The sequence below is a fragment of the Triticum urartu genome, chromosome 3 (genome assembly GCF_003073215.2).
Source record: "Triticum urartu cultivar G1812 chromosome 3, Tu2.1, whole genome shotgun sequence".
Lineage (NCBI taxonomy): Eukaryota > Viridiplantae > Streptophyta > Magnoliopsida > Poales > Poaceae > Triticum > Triticum urartu.
Window position 1 is genome coordinate 416,538,712 of NC_053024.1, and position 14,318 is coordinate 416,553,029.

General features: G+C 44.8%; 1 protein-coding gene across 1 annotated transcript; it reads left to right on the forward strand.

Annotated features, from left to right (window-relative positions):
• Nucleotides 1-3,066: 3,066 nt before the first annotated feature.
• LOC125546847 (E3 ubiquitin-protein ligase SINA-like 5) lies at nucleotides 3,067-7,523 on the forward strand. The gene is made up of 3 exons (XM_048710961.1): nucleotides 3,067-3,266; nucleotides 5,273-5,621; nucleotides 7,158-7,523. The coding sequence occupies exons 1-3, from the start codon at nucleotides 3,067-3,069 to the stop codon at nucleotides 7,521-7,523; spliced, it is 915 nt and encodes a 304-aa protein (XP_048566918.1).
• The last annotated feature ends 6,795 nt before the right edge of the window (nucleotides 7,524-14,318 follow it).

Here is a 14,318-nt window from a genome sequence, read left to right on the forward strand (position 1 = left end):
TTTTACATGCAACCTTACATTAACAACAACAAAAAATTGGTATAAGGACATGCAACAGTGGACGCATCAGCACAATATACCTACAAGGAGGCATAAAGTGGTGATGCCGAGTTTGTTCATACTCTGTGAGGGCAGCAAATCTAATCCTGGAGACCTTTTACTATGCGAGGGCAGCAAATCTAATCCAGGACATACTCTATTGACTTGTCCACCAGCCGCCACTTTCTATCCTTTTTTCAACCAATAATAGATCTGTTCCTTGTCTAGTTTGTACTGCCTTTTCCCTTTATTCCCCTTTTCAACCAAGAGAACGGTTGGGTATCCAGTCTCTACTACTTTCCCCCTGTTATTTCCTCTTTGAATCAAGTCCTAGATTTATGCTACGACTTCCCCCTTTCTTCGTTGTTTGAACCAAGTCCTAGATTCGACTGCATGAAGTAGCTTTACCTCAATAATACTAAAAATTTAGGTGGCTTTGGAAGAGCTGATGGAAGTAGAAAAAGATGCACATGCAGACACGTGGGGAGCTGGGGTAGTAGAGCAAGGCCACTTTCGAAGAACTTATACCTGAGGGTCGGCGGCGACAGGTCGGATCTGCGCACAATACGGCAGGGAGGAAGAAGGGTCGGAGGACCTCCCGAGCCGGCGCTGTGTCGGAGAGAACGACACGGGCAGAGGATCAGGACCCACCAACAGCTATGGGTTTCCTCCCTCGCCGCCGATGACCACGTGAACGATGCACCTAGTCCTCCACACACACCGGCCGAAGGGATTCGGCCGGATCTGTGACCAGCGGTGAGCAGAGAGGAAATGTTGCTACCGCTATCTTGTTTAGATCTGGAGAGGATGAGAGAATGAAGAGAGCAACCCTAGTAAAGCAAGCGCTCAAGCCCCTGCCTATATATATAGTGGAGTGATTATCTTTTTCTCTCCACAACAAGCGTTTCAATTTGTGTATGTGGCATTAAAGAAAAGAAACTCTCTATTTAACGTGGCTAACTGTACGACCCCTACTTACTAGTAGTAGTATTGTTCACTTGTGCTCGCCGACCCTCCATTCATTGAACAACCCCACGGGTGAATAAACATACAGTACTAGTATTTATATAGAACGAACAAGCTTGAACTATTTTGGCTTTGAGATATCGATGGTACAGTTTGACCACATTGCATCAATGGACTCAGTACTTTGAAGTAACCTATACGTATAAACACATGCATGGTTTACATTCTGAAACTCTTGCTAGAGCTTGAACTGTATTTGTTTACATGTACCACATTTTTCTCTTGGTTTTCTGCTCCATAGCGCAATACATCGATACAAAATTATACTATGAGTAGTTAAAAGTAGATAGCGAGGCTTTTCTCGGGCAGTACGCGCGGCAGTTTTCGCGTAGGCGGTTTGACAGAGAGGCGAGGAGGGTGAGGGAGTAGCGGATTCAACTTACTACTGGAAAGGCAGGGTTGTGTGATTTTATGATGTGTTACTGCTGGAAAGACGGGGTCTTGTGATATGACTACTCACTATAGTCATGAATTACTAGCACTACGACCGGGGTGATGCCCCCCCTCCGTTCCCCACTCTAATCTGGTGCATGACACGTCGACTCGGATGCTGGCTCTCCCACATGTCGGCAAAGTACGTAAGAAGGAGCAAAGAATCATGCGGTATATATAGTGTATATACTAGTACTACTACTCACGTCGGAGGAGTGCGAACCACGGCAGCCTAGTGAACCAGCAGGCGATAGGCCATAGAAAACAATGTGGTGATATGGCCATAAAAACAATGTGCTATAGTCTAGTCTGTAGCATGTACAGTGCTACTCCTATTCCTCCTCATCTCGGTTCATTGCCATCATACTTTCCCCATTCTTGTGTTTTTAGTATCCTGTGAATCAAAGAGGCCCTTAGACTGGTTTAGGTCCGGTCGTTTTTTATAAATGTGTTATGTCCAAAATTTAATGAACGTGCTCCGATTTCTATGAAAATAATCCGGTTTGCATGTAGTAATTCATTCGTTTATTTATTTATTCTTCTGCGGGGGGTTTGCATGTAATTCGTGAGGTCTGAAATGGAAAGTATGCCGGCATGGTTGCATATGCTCCGAGTCATGCATGCACTACGAACGAGATGCTCTATGTCCCACATGTCGGCGAAAGGGAGCACATGGAAATAGCCTAGGAGTACATATAACAGGATAAATGCGTGAAAAAATATGTACTATGAAGCGTAGATGCGGTTCGAAAAGGAGACCTAAAGTGATGACATGTATAGGTCGCACACACCCAACTAGTGGTACTAGACGCACGACTACTTTTTCCCTGAAAAAAAGAGGTATGAGTACTCAGTACTCCTATTCTATCAACACGAGTCCCATCTGACAACAGTGTCCGTGCTACAGCTAGCTCTTCTCCCTTGTTTCTCTCTTCTAATTCTAACTCAGCTGATGCGCGGTGGGCGGGGTGGGGATTTGCCAATGGTCGGTTTGCTCAACTGCGGCCCCACTTGACAGTGAAAATGTTATGACTAGAATAAAAATGCCATTCACTAATAAAACATTAAGGCCACAAGGCGATGCAGTGCTGGTTACAGGAGGCAAGAAGAAAGACGCATCCATCGACGACGTCCACCTCCTCGACTCAGGGTGCCGGCCCACTGAACTGCGGCTAAGTAGCGGCGCCTTTCCTGGCCAGGTCGACGTGCTTCTATACAATGGCGTCCAAAGATTCCAGCCGCTGGAAGAAGGCCAACGTCTTACTGTCCTCGCCAGCCTTGTAGTGGCCTCTGTATACGATTTCCTCGTAGACGTGGATGTGTAGGTCGACGGTTTCTTGCATGGCGAGGTGCTGTGCGGCAAGCGCGACCCCGAGGTGCACATTCTTTGTCACAACCTCTGGTAGCTGCAGGGACACCAGTGCTTCAAAGAGTTCATCACCTTGGAGGCCGATGAGGGTGGAAGGCAACGAGGAGCCTGGGCGCGCGAGCTGGAGTAGTACAACAAGGTCGTCCGTGCGCTTCTTGACGGCGGTGAACTTGTGGATGGAGTCGACCATCATCTGGCACATGCGAGAGGCGAAGCCAGTGTCGATGAGGGCTATGACGCTGGCGGTTGCCAGCACCGTCTGTAAATGCTACGCGGTGCGGGGCCACAGGCCGGCATCTTGGACGATCCGGCACAGCCGACTGCCGCTCGCGTCCATCGACGCCATAGGTGCTTGTGGCTTCTGGTCACTTGGTATTGGTCTTGGATTGGAGTGGGCAGTGTTGCACAGAGACTAGGAGTAGATGGATTGGAGTGGTGGAGCGCCTTTATATGAGGGTCAAAACTGCATTGCATTCACATCGTGTTGGCTCCATTCTACTTCTCCAATTACTTACCTCTGCATGCTAATTGAATGCGGAGGCATCATTGACCGTTCAACATTTCGGGAACCACTACCCTCTGCCTCATTGGCATTAAAGTCGTATCAACGTAAATGCATGTCAAAAAGAGACTAGTCAGTAGTAGTATACTCAATATTGTGCACCACGACAAAGGCAGAGAGGAAAACGAGAGAACTACTTATTTATTTATGGTGTAGATTCACTCATTTTGCTCCGCATGTACTCATTTAGGGTGTAGTCACTTGTTGAAATCTCTAGAAAGGAAAATATTTAGGAATGGAGGGAGTAGTCCCTCCTTTCTAGTTTACAGGGCTATACTATTAAGAGCAAGTACAATAGTGGGCTTATAGCCTGCTTACATGCCAATTTTGTCTCATGCAAGAGCCTGGCTATATGCGTGCTCCAAGGCAGATGCAATAAATGTGTGGAGAGAAGATGAGAGGCTAAGCTTGTTGTATATGTGTTGGCTATAAATGATATTGCAACACTAGCAATCACCACAATAACCGTAAGATCTGCATCCGACGGTGGCACCTATTGGACGCACACAACACTAGAAAAGAATTGCCACAAAACTGCCGCACAACGCCCCACCCCTTGTTGTACGAGTTGCGATGGGCGAGGAGAGGGCGTACTAGTAGTAAAATGAAGCTTCTCCTTGTTGTATGAGTTGACGCGACACATTATAGCACTGGCCCCACATGCTTGCCTCTAAACTTGGCTAAAAGACCCGCAATGTACAATATACTTGCTGCAACCTCTAACCTTTACCCCACTAGAAATTAAAATATATCTTCCTGTCTTGACCATATGAGCATGCAAACTACAATCACCAGGATGACAGGTAGGGCTAGAAGATTATTTAATAAAAAATGCTTCGAGATGGCCTCATAGGATGGAGCCGACTCCGACAATTTTAAGCTTAGAGGCACGGTACATGCTATCCTAGACTATGTCACTATACTATGGTGCTGTTTGGTTCCCAGCCACAGTTTGCCAAGCCAAAATTTGGCATCCACACTTTAGTTGGTATGCGTTTGGTTTTTGCCACACTTTGGCTTCCCACACTTTATTGCCCCTATGGTCCACTTGTCATAGAGACAATTTTTTTGCCAACTTTTGCCAAAGTTTGGCATCCAATTTCTCAGCCACACTTATGTGGCTTGCCATACTTGTGTGGCTGGCCACACTTTGGCTTGGCCACACTAGTCTCCAACCAAACAGACCCTATCTCCCCTACACATGAAACTGCCACATGAGTGTCTGGGTTGCGCTTGGCCCTTCGCCTCTTCGGGAAGTAGAACAATGACGGTACTACTACAGTGGAGTACTACCTGTATGCTTCTGGCCATCTGACACCGAATGAACTGCTGCATGTCCACCGCGTGCGGGAGGGAGAGCGTGTAGCGAAAGCTTCTCCTAGTTCTCATGGGCGAGGGAGAGGGCGTTGTAATCAAACTTCTCCTTGTTGTACGAGTTGATGCGACACATCAAAGCAGTGCACTTGATATATTTCAATAATTTGCGTTTATCGATGCATTAATTACAACGCATGCATGCATGCCGTGACTTTCCTTTTGATACTTGCATGTGTTAATTTAATACACCTTGAAGTAGTATGAATATATGATGGTAAAACTTTGTAATGCCCCGGCCCTAAAGCGAGAGATGGTTGTGCATGAGGAGGGCGAGATCATGCCGACGGAATAGGACCCGACGATGGAGCTCTCTATGGTCTCTATGGACCTCACCTTGCTCCACTGCCCCTTGTGCCTCCAACCCTTGAAGCCTCCAGTGTATGAGGTTCGAATACACCTCGTCCGTTCGGCCGATCGAGCAAGGTGTAGGTTTCTTGATTGATGTGATGTTGGATTGATTTGTGCAGTGCAAAGGAAGGGCACCTGGCCTACGCGGACTGCCCCGGCAAGCACCCCGAGGACCAACGGCAGTGCGAGAAGTGCGAGCACGGCAGCGGCTTCAATGTGCGGAACACGGTGATGGACGTCATCCTCTCCTCGGTGAGGCTGGAGTGCCCGCATGGAGGCTGTGGGCTCTACGTCACTTACCACAAGCTCGCCGATCACCAGACCGTGTGTCCGCTCGCACCCTGCAAATGCCCCGTGCCCATCTGCGGCTACGAAGGCCCGCCGCCAGCACTCCCCCACCACATCAGCATCGTGCATCCCATCCTCGTGCACAGGATCCAGTACGGCAAGGTGCTTGATAACCCACAAGTATAGGGGATCTGTTGTAGCCTCTTTCGATAAGTAAGAGTGTCAAACCCAACGAGGAGCTAAAGGTAGAACAAATATTCCCTCAAGTTCTATCGACCACCGATACAACTCTACGCACGCTTAACATTCACTTTATCTAGAACAAGTATGAAACTAGAAGTACTTTGTAGGTGTTGTAGGCTAGGTTTGCAAGATAATAAAGAGCATGTAAATAAAAGCTAGGGTCTGTTTAGATAAAGACACAACTAAGTTAGTTTTAGTAGAGTGTCTTTTGTCACAAGAAAGTTATTTGTCCCTAGGCAATCGATAACTAGACCGGTAATCATTATTGCAATTTTATATGAGGGAGAGGCATAAGCTAACATACTTTCTCTTCTTGGATCATATGCACTTATGATTGGAACTCTAGCAAGCATCCGCAACTACTAAAGATCATTAAGGTAAAACCCAACCATATCATTAAAGTATCAAGTCCTCTTTATTCCCATACGCCATGACCCACTTATCTGTGTTTGTGTTTCTATCACTCACGCAACGCAGACAAATAAGAAAACCATGAACATATTGCAAACCCTACAACGGGGATCCCTCACGCTTGCACGACACAGAGAGCACCATAGGACAACAACAATAATAAAACATGCAAGTCAAACCAATCACGAACATCAATCAACCCATAGGACAAAACGGATCTACTCAAACATCATAGGATAGCCATACATCACTGGGAAATAATATATAGCATTGAGCACCATGTTTAAGCAGAGATTACAGCAGGGAGAAGAGGTGCTACACCGCTGCATATAGGGGGAGAGAGTTGGTGATGACAGTGGCGAAGTTGTTGGTGTAGATTGTCGTTGCGATGATGGCCCCGGCGGTGTTCCGGCGCCACCGGGAGAGAGGGGGAGAGAGCCCCCCTTCTTCTTCTTCTTCTTCTTCTTCTTCCTTGACCTCCCCCTAGATGGAAGAAGGGTTCCCCCTCTGGTCCTTGGCTTCCATGGAGGCGGAGGGGGGGAGCCCCTCCGAGATGGGATCTCTCTCTCTGTTTCCTTCTATTTCTGCGCTCCCTGTTTCTGGCCTTTCACCGTTTCTTAAATTCCCAAAGATCCGTAACTCCGATTGGGCTGAAATTTTAACACGACTTTTATCAGGATATTTTCTTTCTTGCGCCAGAAGAAGGGCACCAACCGCCTTATAGAGTGGCCACAAGGGCCCAGGGCTCGCCCTACCCCCTGGGGCGCGCCCTCCATCCTTGTGGGCCCCTCGGGCATCATCTCGCGTTGATTCCACTTCCCAAAATTCACATATATTCCAAAATTATCTCCGTAAGTTTTTATCCCATTTGGACACCATTTGATGTGGATTTTCTGTGAAACAAAAAACATGCAACAAACATGAACTGGCACTGGTCACCGGATCAATATGTTAGTCCAAGAAAATCATATAAATTGTTGCCAAAAGTATGTAGAAGTTGTAGAATATTGGCATGGAACAATAAAAAATTATAGATACGACGGAGACATATCAGTGCTCCAGCTGCAAGTGCTAGTGTTGGAGTCGCAACTCTTGCTGTTCGCAGAGGAGGACGGTCGCGCGTTTTTCTTGGTCGGCGGCGTGCTCGGCATCGGCGCGCCTATCGCCGTGTCGGTCGTCCGCATCAGAGCGGGGGCGTCCCCACTGCCGCACTACATGGCCAAGCTGTGGGCGAACGGCCCGCCGAGGGAGCCCAAAGGCAGGACCGACGCTGTTAAGGTGGAAATCGAGGTGACAAGTAGCAAGGATCCTGGTGACGTCGCCGTGCAGGAGCTGCCCTTCTTTACAGTTCCGCCCAAGCTACTAGCCGGGGCTGGGTTGTCGAGGACGGTGTCCCTCCACATTCAGATTGACAAGCTCACCTCATAAATGATTCTACAATGCCTTCTGTTTATCTTAGTAATATGCTAATATAGGTGTTAGTGAAGGAAATATGCCCTAGAGGCAAAAATAAAGTTGTTATTTTATATTTCATTATTCATGATAAATGTTTATTATTCATGCTAGAATTGTATTAACCAGAAACTTAATACATGTGTCAGTACATAGACGAAACACCGTGTCCCAAGTAAGCCTCTACTAGACTAGCTCGTTAATCAAAGATGGTTAAGTTTCCTAACCATAGACATGTGTTGTCATTTGATGAACAAGATCACATCATTAGGAGAATGATGTGATGGACAAGACTCATCCGTTAGCTTAGCATATTGATCGTTCAGTTTTATTGCTATTGCTTTCTTCATGTCATATACATATTCCTTTAACTATGAGATTATGCAACTCTCGGATACCGGAGGAATGCCTTGTGTGCTATCAAACGTCACAACATAACTGGGTGATTATAAAGATGCTCTACATGTTTCTCCGAATGTGTCTATTGGGTTGTCATAGATCGAGATTAGGATTTGTCACTCCGAGAATCGGAGATGTATCTCTGGGCCATCTCGGTAATGCACATCATAAGAAGTTGTGGCACCCCGGCTCAGAGCAACCGGTTTACCTTGCATTGCCAGCCCAGAGATCTTGTCTTCTAGCAATACACAACATCTTGGTACAGAAAGCAACCGCTTTATTGATGCTAGCGTAACATAGTTCATATTACAACAAGTTGCGAGGCCAATAGGCACACACGGTGCGGCTGAACAATATGTACATTATTTAGTGAACATAAAGGGCCCTCGATCATGACAACTACGCGGCAGCGGAACGACGACGAAGCAGAACTCCATAGCACAGGGACACCGATGTGGACACAATCTAGACTCGGACAGCACTCCTTTCCAACGAGACTTTCCTAAAACTGGCATGACACGCCAGGTCAGTACATTCAATGTACTTGCAAGCTCACAACAAGCATAAACATAATGACAAACAGTATCATGATAATTAACCAATTGAATCATTAATGCAAAATCATACTTGGGATGCAGTGATCATGATCTTGTGACTTAAGTCCCTCGGACTTGATTACCAAACGGTGATCCCTCTTGGACCACAAACTGACCAATATCTTGGTCTTTAATAGGGTTACCTCATAACCAAATAGTGATCGTACTCGGATCACAAACTAACCAACAACTTGGCCTCCAGCATCAAGATGATTTCTCAACCATCCTCTCTCCAATAGTGCAAGGTTATTATCTTAGTGTGCAAAATTATTTAAACGTTGATCCATGGTGTGACCTACTTTCGAGCTTGTACGTAACTGTGGACTCGGCTATCGATAGATTTAATACACTCTGCAGAGGTAGCGCACTGTACCCACACCACGGAACCCATGGCCTCGCACTCCCATTTGGGTGGACCAACGACATTCTGACAGAGCCCCTCCATTGCCATGACACTCTCCCGGCCACTCCGACTCACTCCCCACCGGGCTAACTCATGGGTGGCCCTGTGCCTACCAAAGACACCAACGGCCACCGTCGTGGCAAAACATAAACGGTCCCAATGGGGACAAGGTACCATAACAACAACGGGCACACAAGGTTATGTCTGCTTACCGGGCCAGGGTAACGCACGCCCATAACCTTCCCTCGTTGGAGGTACCAACTAGAGGCATGACAACGAACCGAATAAAAGGCCTTCCCGCAAAGGCAAATGTGGTTGAACTAGAGAAAATCTCGATTCAGTGGCACCATGACCCGATCAACGATATGTGCAAGTTGAATTTTTATCAGGTTTAACTTAAAGTGAAAGTAACCGGTGTCATGGTATGCCATGAAAATGCAACACTAATATATATGCATCACAAATCATTAGAAATAACCGGGTCAACTTCATCCAATACTAACCATAGATCTCAGTAACTCACAACACCTCTCTGGTTATTAGCAAATTAACCATGACAATATCTTAGCATAATTCTTATCTCACTCAAGAAAATATTAAGCCAACTAATTACTTTTTCATAAACATATTACTTATTCATAATCAAATATTACTCTTAATGACTTAAACTAACTTAGTTAGTTGTAAACTTCTGTAGACTAAACATATCAACTTAAACAAGCATCCAACAGAATATATATATAATTTTAGTGAATTAAATGCATGGATTAAATCATTTGTTCAAGTTAAAAAATCACAAATATTGCAATGACACCATGAAAATGTTGTTGTGGCTTGCCTTAGTGTAGATGAGGGTCACACTCCTCCTGGTGATCCTCAAGACAAGCTTCACCTTCTGGAAACAATTATAAACACAAAAAGAAAACATCAAGAACCACTCTAAAATTCACCAGAAAATCTAGACAGCAGAGAAAAATCTCATTTTTGGTGAGCTGCTAGATCTTTTCATTAAGAACATAATGCAAAAAGAATCAATTCATTTGGACTTGTGATTAAAAGTTGTGACTGTTTGAAGCTCTCTGGAATAATTTTAATTTGATTTAAATAAAACAGAACTGGGGGGTGACGTCGAAGGCGTAAACCCGCGGGGTGCCTCCACTCGTACCGCTTCGGGCGCGGCCTGAGTGGCTGACTAGCGGGCACCGCTAGTCAGGTGAGAGGGAGGGGGAGAGGGAAACAGAGCACGACGGAGCTTCGTCGGGGCTCACGCCGGCGAGGAGGGCATATTGGCCCGAGCTAAAGGGATGTATCGAAAGAGAAGACGAAGGCGCACCTGCTCGTACCCATAGATTAGCTAGGGGTGGTTGGACAGCGTCGGAACGGGCCTCTCCAGCAGCGACAGTGGGCAGAGGTCGCCGGAGTAGGAGATGACGGCGACCAGAGGCTGCACCAGTGGCCCCAACCGGGTCGGACGGCACCACTGACGCACGACAGAGGCTCTGGAAGAGTGGCCCGAGCTTGGGAGGGGCTAGAGCTGCGGGGACGACCCAAGGGGATCGCCGGCGAGCTCGAGCTCGGGGACGGTGGCCCGAGGCCTGCCCGGCCGGGCTACGGCTTCCTACTGCTTTGTGGAGTGTGTGAGAGGGCTTGGTGATGCTCAAGAAGGCTGGGGGGACTGTATTTATAGCCGAGCGAGGTGAGGGGTGATACGTCTCCAACGTATCTATATTTTTTTATTGCTCCATGCTATATTATCTTCTGCTTTGGACATTATTGGGCTTTATTATTCACTTTTATATTATTATTGGGACTAACCTATTAACCGAAGGCCCAGCCCAGAATTGTTGTTTTTTTGCCTATTTCAGAGTTTCGCAGAAAAAGAATATCAAACGGAGTCCAAATGGAATGAAACCTTCGGGGACGTGATTTTCGGAACGAACTTGATCCAGGAGACTTAGACCCTACGTCAAGCAACCAACAGGGAAGCCACGAGGTAGGGCGCGCGCCTACCCCCCCCCCCTCCCAGGCGCGCCCTCCACCCTCGTGGCCTCCCTGTTGCTCCACCGACGTACTCCTTCCTCCTATATATACCTACGTACCCCCAAACGATCAGATACGGAGCCAAAACCCTAATTCCACCAACTTAACTTTCTGTATCCACGAGATCCCATCTTGGGGCCTGTTTCGGAGCTCCACCGGAGGGGGTATCGATCACGGAGGGCTTCTACATCAACACCATAGCCTCTCTGATGATGTGTGAGTAGTTTACCTCAGACCTTCGGGTCCATAGTTATTAGCTAGATGGCTTCTTCTCTCTTTTTGGATCTCAATACAATGTTCTCCCCCTCTCTCGTGGAGATCTATTCGAAGTAATCTTCTTTTGCGGTGTGTTTGTGGAGACTGATGAATTGTGGGTTTATGATCAAGTTTATCTATGAACAATATTTGAATCTTCTCTGAATTCTTTTATGTATGATTGGTTATCTTTGCAAGTCTCTTTGAATTATCAGTTTGGTTTGGCCTACTAGATTGATCTTTCTTGCAATGGGAGAAGTGCTTAGCTTTGGGTTCAATCTTGCGGTGTCCTTTCCCAGTGACAGTAGGGGCAGCAAGGCACGTATTGTATTGTTGCCATCGAGGATAACAAGATGTTTTTTTATCATATTGCATGAATTTATCCCTCTACATCATGTCATCTTGCTTGAAGCGTTACTCTGTACTTATGAACTTAATACTCTAGATGCATGTTGGATAGCGGTCGATGTGTGGAGTAATAGTAGTAGATGCAGGCAGGAGTCGGTCTACTTGTCTCGGACGTGATGCCTATATACATGCTCATACCTAGATATTCTCATAACTATGCTCAATTCTGTCAATTGCTCAACAGTAATTTGTTCAGCCACCGTAAAATACTTATGATCTTGAGAGAAACCACTAGTGAAACCTATGGCCCCGGGTCTATCTTCATCGTATTAACCTTCCAACACTTAGTTATTTCCTTTGCTTTTTACTTTGCTTTTATTTTACTTTGCATCTTTATCATAAAAATACCAAAAATATTATCTTATCATATCTATCAGATCTCACTCTCATAAGTGACCGTGTAGGGATTGACAACCCCTTATCGCGTTGGTTGCGAGGATTTATTTGTTTTGTGTAGGTGCGAGGGACTTGCGCGTAGCCTCCTACTGGATTGATATATTGGTTCTCAAAAACTGAGGGAAATACTTACACTACTTTGCTGCATCACCCTTTCCTCTTCAAGGGAAAACCAATGCAGTGCTCAAGAGGTATCAAGAAGGATTTCTGGCGCCGTTGCTGGGGAGGTCTATGCAAAAGTCGACATACCAAGTACCCATCACAAACCCTTATCTCCCGCATTACATTATTTGCCATTTGCCTCTCGTTTTCCTCTCCCCCACTTCACCCTTGCCGTTTTATTCGCCCTCTCTCTCTCTATCCTCCCTCTCTTTTCCGTTCGCCTCTTTTTCGCTTGCTTCTTGTTTGCTCGTGCGTTGGATTGCTTGTTTGTTACGATGGCTCTTCCCCGATTTGGTGATCTTCACCTTAAAAGGTTAGAAGAAATCTAAAGCAACGTTAGGACTTTTATGGTCTTACATGAGCATACTAATTTCTTTAGAAATGAGCTTAAGGAACAAAAAAGCTTTATGAGTTATATGAATAAAGAGCTCGATGATATGTCTAAAGAATTTGATGGTTTGAGATCCCAAATTGCTTGTCTTGAGAAGTTAATAACTGAAATTTTGGATAAGCAGGCTACCTTAGTTAATAAAATGGCCGCTAAGCCAGAAAACTATGAAAATAAAGATGAAGATCTAAAAGTTATTGATGTGTCCCCTATTAAATCGTTGCTTTGCAATATGAATCTTGATAATGATGGGACTGAATATGATCCACCTTTACCTAGAAGGCGTTCCAAAAATTTGGAGTTTTTAGATCTTGATGCTAAATTTGATAAAAGTGGGATTGAAGAGATCAAAACTCTAGATGTTAATGAACCTACTATTTCGGATTTCAAGGAATTTAATTATGATAGCTGCTCCTTGATAGATTGTATTTCCTTGTTGCAATCCGTGCTAAATGCTCCTCGTGCTTATAGTCAAAATAAAGCTTTTACCAAACATATCGTTGATGCTTTGATGCAATCTTATGAAGAAAAACTTGGGTTGGAAGTTTCTATCCCTAGAAAACTTTATGATGAGTGGGAACCAACTATTAAAATTAAAATTAAAGATCATGAATACTATGCTTTGTGTGATTTGGGTGCTACTGTTTCCACGATTCCAAAGACTTTGTGTGATTTATTAGGTTTCCGTGATTTTGATGATTGCTCTTTAAACTTGCACCTTGCGTATTCTACTATTAAGAAACCTATGGGAAGAATTAATGATGTTCTTATTCTTGCAAATAGGAATTATGTGCCCGTAGATTTTATCGTTCTTGATATAGATAGCAATCCTTCACGTCCTATTATTCTTGGTAGACCTTTCCTTATAACGATTGGTGCAATTATTGATATGAAGGAAGGGAATATTAGATTCCAATTTCCGTTAAGGAAAGACACGGAACACTTCCCTAGAAATAAAATTAAATTGCCTTATGAATCTATTATGAGAGCCACTTATGGATTGCCTACCAAAGATGGCAATACCTAGATCTATCCTTGTTTTTATGCCTAGCTAGGGGCGTTAAACAATAGCGCTTGTTGGGAGGCAACCCAATTTTATTTTTATTCCTTGCTTTTTGCTCCTGTTTAGTAATAAATAATTTATTTAGCCTCTGTTTTGGTTGTGTTTTTTGTGTTTAATTAGTGTTTGGGCCAAGTAGAACCGTTGGGAAGACTTGGGGAAAGTCTTGTTAATCTTGCAGTAAAAAACAGAAACTTTAGCGCTGACGAGAACTGCTGCCATTTTTATTTGGAAAGTGATATTTAGTTAATTCTTTTTTAAGATGATTAATACATAAATTCCTCACTTCCAGAAATTTATTTTAGAATTTTTGGGGTTCCAGATCTTGCGCTAGCTACAGATTACTACAGACTGTTCTGTTTTTGACAGATTCTGTTTTTCATGTGTTGTTTGCTTATTTTGATGAATCTATGGCTAGTAAAAGAGTTTATAAACCATAGAGAAGTTGGAATACAGTAGGTTTAACACCAATATAAATGAGTTCATTACAGTGCCTTGAAGTGGTGTTTTGTTTTCTTTCGCTAACGGAGCTCACGAGATTTTCTACTTTAAGTTTTGTGTTGTGAAGTTTTCAAGTTTTGCGTAAAGATTTGATGGATTATGGAACAAGGAGTGGCAAGAGCCTAATCTTGGGGATTCCCATGGCACCCGCAAGATAATCTAA